Genomic DNA, 14,523 nt, shown 5'->3' on the forward strand with positions numbered 1-14,523 from the left:
TTTTTATACAATTGAACAGGTATAGTGTCATATATTTTGGTATTTCACTAATGCTAACTGGTAACATGCTGCTGTGACTCATTTTGCTCATATTTCTTGTTGCTTGGCGCTATCTGGCAAGCATGATAACTGTTAGCGTAACACCTCGGTGTCACATCTTTTGTTACTTGACAAATGATAACTGTATACATGCTAACTGGCTTTTTTTAAGCTAAATCCATAGGTTAGAGGTAACCATCTCAGTCATATGTTGATACTTGACGCATGCTAATGTTAGCATTTTAAACAATGTTTTCAGGTACACACCTAAGAGTAATACATTTTGCTACATGCCACATGCTATAGTTAGCATTTTAACATGCTAACAATAAAGTTTTGGCTTTTTATACAATTGAACAGGTATAGTGTCATATAGTTTGGTATTTCACTAATGCTAACTGGTAACATGCTGCTGTGACTCATTTTGCTCATATTTTTTGTTGCTTGGCGCTGTCTGGCAAGCATGCTGACTTTTAGCGTAACATCTCGGCGTCAAATATTTTGTTACTTGACAAATGATACCATGCTAACTGGCTTTTTTACAGCTAATTCCATAGGTTAGAGTTAAGCACCTCAGTCATATGTTGATACTTGATGCATGCTATTGTTAGCATTTTAGCATTTTAAACAATGTTTTCAGGTACACACCCCAGGCTAATATATTTTGCTACTTGACGCATTTTACAGTTAGCATTTTATCATGCTAACACTAGCATTCTCACTTTTTTATACAATTGAACAGGTATAGTGTTGTACATTTTGGTGTTTCAGGAATGCTAACTGGTAGCACGCTGATTTAGCCGCCCCGATGCAGGAGCGCCCGCCTGAGCAGTACCTCCTCCATCCCGCAGGGCGGCGCAGGTGTGCCGTTCTCTGACGGGCAGGGTGTAGACCTCAGGGAGGGAGGGACACGAGGACAGGCTGTCCTCCTGGATGGGACTGGAGCCTCCGGAACATTCTTCCCCGTCCGCATTGTCAAACTCCTGTAAAGAAAAACTTTCTAATGAGTTTTGAACGTTTTGTTTGGAAAGATTTCATTGTAGCGTTAAATCTTTGTGAGATATTTTAACGTCACCGTTTTACTACGGGTTTTTTCACTTGTAATTATATCTCATTATTATATATTTTCATTATTCTTGGCCAATATCACACTCGTTGATTATAATATTATATCATTATTATTAAGGACGTTAAGAAGAAGACTGACGTTGAAGCCCACTCCTCCTCTCTTGCAGCACAGGCAGGTGAGGAGCAGCAGCACGAAGGAGACCAGGCCCGAGCAGGAGATGAGGATGACCACGTAAGGAGGCGGGGACAAGGCCGCCGTCCTGCTGGGGGAAACTGCAAGAAGGAGGAGGAGGAGCAGGAGTTAGCGGGATGCCACTTGACCAGGGAGGAGAAGAACATGGAGGAGGAGCAGAGGACCCAGAGTTTGAATAAGACCAAGAAGAAGATGAGGAGGAGGAGGAGGAGGTGAAGAAGGAGGAGGAGGTGAAGAAGGTGAAGAAGGAAAAGAAAGAGGAAAAGAAAAAGAAAAGCCAGAAGGAGAAGCAGAGGACGGAAAAGAAAAAAATAATTAAAATAAAAAGAAAGAGGAAAAGGAAGAAGAAGAAAAAGGAGAAGGATGAAAAGAAGGAGAAGCAGGATAAGAAAGAGGAGAAGGAGAAACATAAGAACAAACAAAGGAAGAAAACAAGAAGGAAAAGAACAAGAAGAAGGGGAAGAACAAGAAGAAGAGGAATAAAAAATAATGAGACGCAAACAATGAAAATGTAGCAGGAGGGGAAGAAGTTGGAGAAGAAGAAGAAGAGTAGAAGAAGAAGAATAAAAAGGAGTAGAAGAAGAAGAAGAAAGAAGATGGAAAGAAGAAGAAAGAGGAGTAGAAGGAGGAGAAAAAAGAGTAGAAGGAGGAGAAGAAGAAGAAAAAGGAGTAGTAGAAAGAAGAGAAGAAGAAAGAAGTATAAGGAGAAGAAGATGAAAGAGGAGAAGAAGAAGAAGAAAAAGGAGTAGAAGGAGAAGAAGAGAGGGGAGGAGTAGAAGAAGGAAAGGAAGAAGAAAAACAGTAGTGGAAGGAGGAAAAGAATAAAAAGAAGAAGAGGAAAGAGTAGAAGAAGGAGAAGAAGAAGAAAAAGTAGTAAAAGAATGAGTAGAAGAAGATGAAAATGGAAAAAGAAGAAGAAAGAGAAATATTAGAAGAAGAAGAAGAAGAAGAAAGAGGAGTAGAAGAAGGAGGAGTAGAAGAAGTAGGAGTTGAAAAAGAAGAAGAAGAAAGAGGAGTAGAAGGCGGCATAGAAGAAGAAGAAATTAGTAGGAGTAGAAGAAGAAGAAATTAGTAGAAGGAGTAGAAGAAGAAGAAGAAGAAGAAGAAGAAAGGAGTAGAAGAAGAAGAAAGAGGAGTAGAAGAAGCAGTAAAAGAAGAAAGAGGAGTAGAATAAGTAGAAAAAGAAAGAAGAGTAGAAGAAGGAGTAGAGGAACAAGAAAGAGGAGTAGAAGAGGAAGAAATGGGAGTAAAAGAGAAAGAAGAAGACAGAGGAGTAGAAGAGGAAGAAAGAGGAGAAGAAGAAGGAGAAGAAGAAGAAGAAGAAAGAGGAGTAGAAGAAGAAGGAAGAGGAGTAGAAGAAGAAGAAAGAGAAGAAGAAGAAGAAAGAGTAGAAGAAGAAGACGAAGAAGAAGAAGAAAAAAGAGGAGTAGAAGAAGAAAGAGGAGTAGAAAGAGGAGGAGAAGAAGAAGAAGAATGAGGAGTAGGAGTAGAAGAAGAAAGAGGAGTAGAAGAAGAAGAAGAAGAGGAGTAGGAGTAGAAAGAGGAGTAGAAGAAGTCATTTCTTGGCCATTGGAGCAGCAGGTTAGCTTGAAGGCCAATGGAGAGTTTGCACCAAGGGATTGTGGGTAAGCAGGAAAAGTTGAAGTTTGAAAAAAGAGCAGCGGATCATTCCGGAACAAGGAGAGGAAATATCAGCCTTCCACTCAGGAGACAGTTAAGAAGCAGGGGGTGGGGGGCAGGAAGTGCTAATTGGGGAAAAGGTGCTAAAAGAATTCATGTAAATATATAAGAATATATATAAATATATATATATAGAGGGGGGCAGGGATGGGGGGAGGGGGGCATTTGGACATCTGTACCTCAAAGTGGTGGATTGTGGGGAAGGAACCACCTGTAGAAAAAAAGGGGGCACGCTGGTTAATGACCACTGTATAACTTTTATGTACTTCTAAACTTTTATTTATTTCTATACTAGCATAACTTCTATTTAGTCGTACACTACCCATCCATTTTCTTCCGCTTATCCAAGGGGGCAGCAGCCTAAGCAGGGAAACCCAGACTTCCCTCTCCCCAGCCACTTTGTCCAGATCCTCCCGGGGGATCCCGAGGCGTTCCCAGGCCAGCCAGGAGACATAGTCTTCCCAACGTGTCCTGGGTCTTCCCCGTGGCCTCCTACCGGTCGGATGTGCCCGAAACACCTCTCTAGGAAGGCGTTCAGGTGGCATCCTGACCAGATGCCCGAACCACCTCATCTGGCTCCTCTCCATGTGGAGGAGCAGCGGCTTTACTTTGAGCTCCTCCCGGATGACAGAACTTCTCACCCTATCTCTAAGGGAGCCACCCGCCACCCGGCGGAGGAAACTCATTTGGGCCGCTTGTAACCGTGATCTTGTCCTTCCGGTCATAACCCAAAGCTCATGACCATAGGTGAGGATGGGAACGCAGATCGACCGGCAAATTGAGAGCTTTGCCTTCCGGCTCAGCTCCTTCTTCACCACAACAGACGGATACAGGGTCCACATCACTGCAGACACCGCGCCAATCCGTCGGTCGATCTCAACATCCACTCTTCCCTCACTCGTAAACAAGACTCCAAGGTACTTGAACTCCTCCACTTTGGGCAAGGTTTTCTTCCCAACCCGGGAGAGAACTATGGCCTCGGGCGTTGAGGTGCTGATTCCCATCCCAGACGCTTTACACTCGGCTGCGAACACATCCAGTGAGAGCTGAGGATCCTGGCCAGATGAATTCAGCAAGACCAAATCATCTGCAAAAAGCAGAGACCTAATCCTGCAGCCACCAAACCAGATCCCCTCAACGCCCTGACTGCACCGAGATATTCAATCCATAAAAGTTGTAAACAGAATCGGCCAGAAAGGACAGCCCTGGCGCAGTCCAACCCTTTCTGACATCGATTCTAAAGAGAGACACAATAAGGTGGTCCGATACCCCTTACTTTCTAAGCACTCCCCACAGGACTTCCCGAAGGAAACGGTTGAATGTCTTTTCTAAGTCCAAAAAGCACATGTAGACTTGTTGGGCAAACTCCCATGCACCCTCAAGGACCCTGCCGAGAGTGTAGAGCTGGTCCACACTTCTAAGACTAGGAGGAGAACCACACTGCTCCTCCTGAATCCGAGGTTCATCTACCCAGCATAGCCTCCCTTTCAGTGCCCCTGAAAAGAGGCACTGGAGAGGAGTGGGAAGGCTGAGGAGTGTGATCCAAAGACTGGACCACACCCTCTGGTTTCCCTTCTTAAAGAGAGGAACCACCACTTCAGTCTACCAATCCGGAGGCACCGCCCCTAATATCCGAGCAATGTTGCAGAGTCTTGTCAAGCAAGACAGCTCCAAAGCATCCGGGGCCTTAAAAATTCCAGGCGGATCTGAACCACCCCCAGGGCTTTGCCACCGAGGAGTATTTTGACTACCTCGGCGGTTTCAGCCCCAGAAATATGTGAGCCCACCACAGATTCCCCAAGCACTGCTTCCTAATACGAAGACGCGTTGGTGGGATTGAGGAGGTCTTCGAAGCAATCCCTCCAACAATTCACAACATCTTGAGTCGAGGTCAGCAGAACACCATCCCCACCATACACGGTGTCGACAGTGCACCGCTTCCCCCTCAGTAGGTAACGGATGGGGGTCCAGAATCGCTTTGAATGCATCCGGAAGATATTTTCCATGGCTTCCCTGATCTCCCATGTTTGAGTTTTTGCCCCTGCGATTGCCAAAGCAGTACACCCCTGGGCGGCATAGCTCGGTTGGTAGAGTGGTCGTGCCAGCAACTTGAGGGTTTCAGGTTCAATCCCCGTTTCTGCCATCCTAGTCCTTTACCCACCTGCTCCCAGTGCCACCCCCACTGCTTTAAATGTAACTTAGATATTGGGTTTCACTATGTAAAGAGCTTTGAGTCACTAGAGAAAAGCGCTACATAAATATAATTCACTTCACTTCATACTTTGCATCAGTCCATCTTAGATGCTTGGGCCCAGCGAAGCGTTTCTGGGTGTTGTTGATAAATGACTGTGGCTTTGCCTAGTAGAGTTTTGACTTGCACTTACAGATGTAGCGACCAACTGTCGTTACTGACACTGTTTTTTTTAAGTGTTCCTGAGCCCATGTGGTGATATCCTTTACACACTGATGTCGCTTTTTGATGCAGTACCGCCTGAGGGCTCAAAGGTCACGGCCTTGTCGATTACTAGAGTGATTTCTCCAGTTTCTCTGAACCTTTTGATGATATCGCGCAGCGTAGACGGTGAAATCCCTAAATTCCTTGCAATAGCTGCTTGAGGAATGTTGTTCTTAAACAATTTGCTCAGGCGTTCGTTGACAAAGTGGTGACCCTCGCCCCGTCTTTGTTTGTGAACGAGTGAGCATTTCATGGAAGCTGCTTTTATAGCCAATCATGGCACCCACCTGTTGACAATTAGCCTGTTCACCTGTGGGGTGTTCCAAATAAGTCTTTGACGAGCATCCCTCAACTTTCTCAGTCTTTTTTGCCACTTGTACCAGCTTTTTTGAAACATGTTGCAGGCATCAAATTCCAACTGAGCTAATATTTGCAAAAAATAAGAAAACTTCTTAGCGTGAACATGAAACATCTTGTCTTGGCAATCTATTTATTTGAATTTGCTTTTAAGCTATGTAGCTGACAGTATAAATGCCCCAATTAGGCTAACATCTTGTGGACAACAAGAGTAAATCAGGACAACGACCATTGGAGCCCCTTCAGCACAGCATTTTCATATAACACCAAATCCATGCAACCTTTCCCAGTCATGGCGCAAACTGAAACCCACACAAAAAGTCAACACCCACGGTCACACACGACACAACCTGCTTACTCCACTTTGTAGATATTATTTGAAAAAAAAATGTCCATGCACCATACATAATTCAAAATTAGGCCCATTTAAATACCCCGCAATGCATGGTGGGAAAAATGCAAAACACTCCACGCTTTTCAATGTTTGGCACATTTAGCTGCTTGATTTTTCTGATTGATATACACTATATTGCCAAAAGTATTTGGCCACGCTTTCAAATGATGAGAATCACTAATCACAGGTGTATCAAATCCAGCACTTAGGCATGGAGACTGTTCCCACAAACATTTGTGAAAGAATGGGCCGCTCTCAGTGATTTCCAGCATGGAAATCGTCGTGAAATTTCTTTGCTCCTAAATATTCCAAAGTCAACTGTATTATAAGAAAAGTGAAGAGTTTGAGAACAACAGCAACTCAGGCATGTGTAGGCCACGTAAACTTGACAGAGGGGTCAGCATAGTGCAAACACTTTCTGCAGAGTCAGTTGCTACAGAGCTCCAAACTTCATGTTACCTTCCAATTAGCCCACGAACAGCACGCAGAGAGCTTCATGGAATGGGTTTCCATGGCCGAGCAGCCGCATCTAAGCCATACATCACTAAGTCCAATGCAACGAGTGGGATGCAGTGCTGTAAAGCACGTCGCCCAGTCCAATGCAACGAGTGGGATGCAGTGCTGTAAAGCAAGCGCCAGTGGACTCTAGAGCAGTGGAGACGCCTTCTCTGAACTGATGGATCACGTTTTTGTATCTGGCAATCTGATGGACCAGTCTGGGTTTGGAGGTTGCCAGGAGAACGCTATATTTCGGACTGCATTGTGCCAAGTGTGAAATTTGGTGGAGGAGGAATTATGGTGTGGGGTTGTTGGCTTGGCCCTTTAGTTCCAGTGAAAGGAACTTTGAATGCTCCAGGATACCAGAACATTTTGGACGATTCTATGCTCCCAACCTTGTGGGAACAGTTTGGAGCGGGCCCCTTCCTCTTCCAACATGACTGTGCACCGGTGCACAAAGCAATGTCCATAAAGACATGGATGACAGAGTCTCGTGTGGATGAACTTGACTGGCCTGCACAGAGTCCTGACCTTAACCCGATGGATGAATTAGAATCGGAGACTGAGAGCCAGGCCTTCTCCACCAACATCAGTGTGTGATCTCACCAATGTGCCATTAGAAGAATGGTGGAAAATTGCTATAAACACACTCCGCAACCTTGTGGACAGCCTTCCCAGAAGAGTTGAAGCTGTAATAGCTGCAAAAGGTCATATTGAACCCTTTCGGTTAGGAATGGGATGGCACTTCAAGTTCATATGTGACTCAAGGCAGTTGGCCAAATACTTTTGGCAATATATATATATATATATATATATATATATATATATATATATATATATATATATATATACACACACACAAATGTATAAAATCAGAAGTAATAAAACAAAAATAAAATACCATTAATAAATAAATGACAATGAATAAGACAAGAAATACAATTATAAATGCAAATAGATACCTAAATTAATAAGACAACAATTTTATAAAAATCACGCATAAATGAAAAAATTAGATCAATGCAACAGTATATAAAAATCTATATGCACATATATATACATATATATATAGATATATACACACAAATATATATACACATTTTTATATACACACACATACACATATACAGACATGTATACACACATGAATATGTATATATATATATATATATATATATATATATATATATATATATATACACACACACACACAAATGTATATACATATATAAACACATATACACACACAAATTAATATTTATATATATATATATACATATATAAATTAATGAAAATAAATAAATCATTGAATCCAATTAATAAATGAAAGCAATTAGATACATAAATAAATAAGACAATTTTATAAAATAAATACATACAATTAAAAATAATGCATAACTAAATCAAAAAAGGAGACGAATGCATATGTGTATACATATATATATACACGTATACACACGCAAACATATATATTTATATATATATATATATCAAATATTTATATATACATACACACATATATTCATACATATAGACATATATATATATATATAAATGAATGAAAATAAATAAATAATTGAATACAATTAATAAATTAAATCAAAATAAAATAGATATAAACAAAAAATAATGAGACAAAAATTAAATAAATACATTAACAAACAAATTGATCAATAAGACACAAAAATAATCCTCTATAGATAAATAAAGAGTCCAAGTTGTTGATGAGGATAAAGAACATTTGAATGTATTCTGCGTGGGGAACATTCATCATCATCATCATCATCATCATGTACACGCGTGTTTCCCACCAGGAAGTAGCCTGCCAGACATTGTTTGTGTCCACCGACGTGACGCCAACCCTCCCGCACGCGTCCTGCTCGACGACAACAACAACAACGGCGGTGGAGCAGCATGTGGCGAGTACAAGTGTGTCGGCCATTGTTTGATGAGCTGCCTGCCGAGCAGCATCAGCAGCACAAAGACGGCGAGAGAGAGAGAGAGAGAGAGAGAGAGAGGGGGGAGTAGATGTAGATGTGTGTATATATGTAGATGTTGTCTTCCTAGGCCCCAACATGAGCGGCCCTCATCATGTCACACACACCCCCACCCCACCAGCCCCCTCCTAGCATCAATATTCTACCCGCCCCCCTCCGACCCAGCTCACCTTCCCTCTGCGGGGCTCCGAGCGCTCTCTCCGGGCTGATGTAGGACATGACCCCCGCCAGAGCCACCATCAGGCAGCAGTGCGGTCGCATCGTCGCATCGACAACAACAACAACAGCAGCGGCAGCATCGGTGTCTCCTCGCGTCCTCGCTTCCTCCCCCTTCCTTCCGCAGGAATAAAAGATGCTTCCTCTCCTCCACGACTACAGACTATTGTGCGTCCTGACTCTCTGCCAGCAACATCCAAGCCCTCCTCCCCCCGCCACAAATATCCTCCGCCGGATGACGTCACGGTGGGACGCATTGTCATGGTTGGACTACAACGGCGTGTCCCGGACAGCCACTAGAACCATTCAGTCCCAGTGTATCCTCATTTATACATTTGACAAACAATAAAATATTTTGTATTTTATTTTTAGTAATGCATTTTTTAAATATTAATTTGATTATTAATAATAATAATATATATATATATATATATATATATATATATATATATAATTGCACAAAATATACTATATATTGATATATGTATAGTATTATTTCAGTAAATTATTTTGTTTATCATTTTTCAAGTATTAATTTGATTAATTAAAAATATATATCTATATATTTGTATTTTTTATATTACCGGATTCACATTTAAAATACATATATATGCATGCACATATATTATTTGTAATAGTCTTTTACTTTATTTTTAAACACATTTTTATGTTTAGTACAATTTTTTATTTCATTTTTTAAATGTTAATGTTATTTTTTATTTAAAAAAAATATAGTATTATTTTTAGAGCATTTTTTGTTTATTTTATTTTTTTAAAATGTGAATTAGAAAAATATTTATATACATATGTATATTATATATATATACACACATATGCCCATCCATCCATTTTCTACCGCTTATTCCCTTTTGGGGTCGCTGGCGCCTATCTCAGCTAAAATCGGGCGGAAGGCGTGCTACCTCATTGCAGGGCCACATACACGTGTGTGTGTATATATATACATACATACATACATACACATATGTATATGTATAAATGTATTGATAAATATTTGTTTTATTTTAGTAGTTTTTGAATTCATTCTTTTAACATAAATTTGATGAATATATATATATATATAAATATATTTGTATTGTTTAGTACATTTTTGTCTGTTGAATATCAATGTGATTAATAATTATATATATATACACATAAATATATAGTATTTTTAGAACAATCATTTATTTATTAAATATACATTTTATACGATTTTGTATATATAATTTTTATTATTTTCAATAGCTTCACTTCATTTTTTAAATATTAATTGTATTCTTTTATATACATATATATATATACAGAAGTGTACTAAAAATAATACTATATATCTATTTATATATTAATGTATATGTAGTATTATTTCAGTAATTGTTTTTTTAATTTTTCAAATAATCTGATTACTTAAAAATACATATATGTATCCATCCATCCATTTCCTACCGCTTATTCCCTTTCGGGGTCGCGGGGGGCGCTGGCGCCTATCTCAGCTACAATCGGACGGAAGGCAGGGTACACCCTGGACAAGTCGCCACCTCATCGCAGGGCCAACACAGATAGACAGACAACATTCACACTCACATTCACACACTAGGGCCAATTTAGTGTGGCCAATCAACCTATCCCCAGGTGCATGTCTTTGGAAGTGGGAGGAAGCCGGAGTACCCGGAGGGAACCCACGCATTCACGGGGAGAACATGCAAACTCCACACAGAAAGATCCCGAGCCTGGATTTGAACCCAGGACTGCAGGAACTTCGTATTGTGAGGCAGACGCACTAACCCCTCTTCCACCGTGAAGCCCCATATATATGTATGGATATATTTTTATTATTTTTAGTAGTTTTTTTTATATTAAGTCGATTCATATTTAAAATACATATTTATGTATACATATATATTTGTATTTTTTTGTAGTTTTGTTTATTTTATTTTTTACACATAAATGTGATGAAAAATTAAGTGTTTTACTTCTAATTTGTATTGTTTAGTACAATGTTTTAATTAAATGTTTTAAATAATATACATATGTATGTATTTATTGATATATATTTGTATTATTTTTAAATTAATTATTTAAACAAATTGAGAATTATTCAAAATATATATAAAAAATTTTTTTAACTTGTATTATGTTTGGTTAAATTTTTAAATTATATTTGTTGAATATCAATTTGATTAATAATTATACATATATTTATATAGTATTATTTTTAGTAAACATGTTTATTACATTTTTAAAATATAATACATAATTTGTAGGTTGCGATAAGTGCCATCCCATTCCTAACCCATAGGGTTCAATATGATGTGGGTCCACCTTTTGCAGCTATTACAGCTTCAACTCTTCTGGAAAGGCTGTCCACAAGGTTGCAGCGTGTGTTTATAGCAATTTTCCACCATTCTTACAAAAGCGCATTGGTGAGGTCACACACTGACGTTGGTGGAGAAGGCCTGGCTCTCAGTCTCTGATTCTAATTCTTCCCAAAAGTGTTCTATTGGGTTCAGGCCAGGACTCTGTGCAGGCCAGTCAAGTTCATTCACACCAGACTCTGTCATCCATGTTTTAATGGACCTTGTTTTGTGCACTGGTGCACAGTTATGTTGGAAGAGGAAGGGGCCCGCTCCAAACTGTTGCCACAAGGCTGGGAGTATGGAATTGTCCAAAATGTTGTTGTATCCTGGAGCATTCAAAGTTTCTTTCACTGGAACTAAGGGGCCAAGCCAACAACCCCACAGCATAATTCCTCCTCCACCAAAAATCACACTCAGCACAATGCAGTCCGAAATGTAGCGTTCTCCTGGCAACCTCCAAACCCAGACTGGTCCATCAGATTTCTAGATGGAAAAATGTGATTCATCAGTCCAGAGAAGGCGTCTCCACAGCTCTAGAGTCCAGTGGCGACGTGCCTCACACTTAGCTCGAGCCAGACAGACAGACAGCTTTATTTTGTCCATTCTTAAATGTACAAGACACATAAGAACTGAAATTACATTTTCGGCACAGTCCCACTCAGAGCAGACATACGTTACAAGGGGACAAGATGGGACCGCCAACGAATCAGCCACTTACGGCGCTCCTTAAAAAAGATTAGAAAAAGGGGACATTGGGAAAGGGGGAAGAGTAAAAAAAATATCAGTCTAAGGCTGGACCCTCAGGAGGGGTCCAGACTGAGTCCGAGGAAAAAACCTCAATTAGCATGGCACACATAAACATGGTACATGTAATCACACTAACTTGCAACAGAGGGGGCCCTGGAGGCCGGCGGCCGCTATGAAGCACTGCTCAGCCATCCACAACCCCAGAGAAATTAAGCAGTGGTGAAGGCGTTGATTTGGGGAGCGTGTGCGTGCATGTATGCCCAATTAACTTGGGTGAGATGTTGAAATGTTTTTGTTGCCTGGGGCCGATCTCAAGTTCGACACCAGGTGTTGTTGAAAAAAAGTAAGGTCAAAAGCGTCCATCTTTGAGGAGTCCTTCAGAACAGCCTGTTCCTGATTGTATCAAGGCCATTCGAGGGAGTCAAATCATAGATTAAGATTTGGTTTTTCTTCGAGCAGTCCAAACAATGACTTGCCTGTTCTGTGTGCCCGTGGTGGATCTCTCAAATTCAATTATTCCTTCTCAGCAAACTTCTCCAAGATGAGATCCATTTTGTGATTCAAATCAGAAATCGCTCCAGTCTGTGTTCCCACAGCCCGACCCAATCCTTCCATTGCGTTGAACAGCCGTTGGGCCCCTTGAGCGGCTGCCATCGTCTTCCGAATTTGACAATACACCAGAGCAATGCCCAGCCCAATCAGCAGGTGCCCTGCGATCACAGTTCCAAAAGGTAGATGTCTTCCACGTCCTCGATGGAAAGAGCTGAGAGGCACATGGGTTCCCATTTTTCCCATGAATCTGTCACGTACCCCGCAGCATCAGTTCCATCAGGGCAGCCAGGCTCCCCCGAACCTCTTTTCCTTGTCGAAAAGACTGTGTCAATTGCGTCGAGAGGCCAGCTGATTGTATTCATATTTGATGTTTAGATTAGAAGACAGCGCAAAGAAAGAGGCTTCAGAAAAGTTCAGACAAAGATAAGGACACAGAAAGAAAGCAGGGAGCGGAGAAAAATGCGACCGCCCTCACCAAAAAAAGGCGGACAAAATGCTCCGTTGCACACTACACTCTATTGAATGCATGTTCGGAGCATACTACACTATTGAATGCACTTTCAGGGTATACTACACTCTATTGAATGCACATTTGGGGCATACTACACTATTGAATGCACGTTCAGGGCAGATTACACTATACTGAATGCCCGTTCGGGGCATACTACACTCTACTGAATGCCCGTTCGGGGCCTTCTACACTCTACTGAATGCCCGTTCGGGGCCTACTACACTCTACTGAATGCCCGTTCGGGGCCTACTACACTCTACTGAATGCCCGTTCGGGGCCTACTACACTCTACTGAATGCCCGTTCGGGACCTACTACACTCTACTGAATGCCCGTTCGGGCCATACTACACTCTATTGAATGCACGTTCGGGGCATACTACACTATTGAATGCCCGTTCGGGGCATACTACACTCTACTTAATGCCCGTTCGGGGCATACTACACTCTATTGAATGCCCGTTCGGGGCATACTACACTATACTGAATGCCCGTTCGGGCCATACTACACTCTATTGAATGCCCGTTCGGGGCATACTACACTATACTGAATGCCAGTTCGGGCCATACTACACTCTATTGAATGCCCGTTCGGGGCATATTACACTCTATTGAATGCCCGTTCGGGGCATACTACACTCTATTGAATGCCCGTTCGGGGCATACTACACTCTATTGAATGCACGTTCGGAGCATGCTACACTAATGAATGTACGTTCGGGGCATACTACACTACTGAATGCACGTTCGGGGCAGACTACACTATACTGAATGCACTTTCAGGGCATACTACACTCTACTGAAAGCACGTTCCTAACATGATACACAATTGAATGCAAGTTCGTAGCATACTACACTCTATTGAATACACATTATGAGCATAATACACGAGTGAATGCACGTTCGGGGCATGCTACACTCTATTGAAGGCACTTTCGGCGCATAATACCCTATTGAGTGCACGTTCAGAGCATACTATACTCTACTGAATGCACGTTTGGAGCAACTATGTTTGTACACTCTATTGAAGGCACTTTCGGGGAATACTACACTCTATTGAATGCACGTTCGGAGCATACGACACTGAATGCACGTTCGCGCATACTATACTGAATACACGTTTGGGGCATACTACACTATTGAATGCACGTTCAGGGCAGATTACACTATACTGAATGCCCGTTCGGGGCATACTACACTCTACTGAATGCCCGTTCGGGGCCTACTACACTCTACTGAATGCCCGTTCGGGGCCTACTACACTCTACTGAATGCCCGTTCGGGGCCTACTACACTCTACTGAATGCCCGTTCGGGCCATACTACACTCTACTGAATGCACGTTCGGGGCATACTACACTATTGAATGCCCGTTCGGGGCATACTACACTCTACTTAATGCACGTTCGGGGCATACTACACTCACTCTATTGAATGCCCGTTCGGGGCATACTACACTCTATTG

At 41.6% G+C, this 14,523-nt stretch overlaps 1 protein-coding gene across 1 annotated transcript in view; it reads right to left on the bottom strand.

Annotated features, from left to right (window-relative positions):
• The window catches only part of lmtk3 (lemur tyrosine kinase 3), a 42,664-nt gene extending 33,548 nt beyond the window's left edge, over positions 1-9,116 (bottom strand). The window contains exons 1-3 of the mRNA XM_061915236.1: positions 8,852-9,116; positions 1,247-1,380; positions 875-1,022 (exon numbers count right to left, since the gene is read on the bottom strand). Coding sequence (XP_061771220.1) covers positions 875-1,022; positions 1,247-1,380; positions 8,852-8,942 — 373 coding nt within the window. The 5' untranslated portion in view covers positions 8,943-9,116. The remainder of the gene's footprint in view (positions 1-874; positions 1,023-1,246; positions 1,381-8,851) is intronic.
• Positions 9,117-14,523: the final 5,407 nt, after the last annotated feature.

This window comes from Nerophis ophidion, linkage group LG11 (genome assembly GCF_033978795.1).
Source record: "Nerophis ophidion isolate RoL-2023_Sa linkage group LG11, RoL_Noph_v1.0, whole genome shotgun sequence".
NCBI classification, from domain to species: domain Eukaryota; kingdom Metazoa; phylum Chordata; class Actinopteri; order Syngnathiformes; family Syngnathidae; genus Nerophis; species Nerophis ophidion.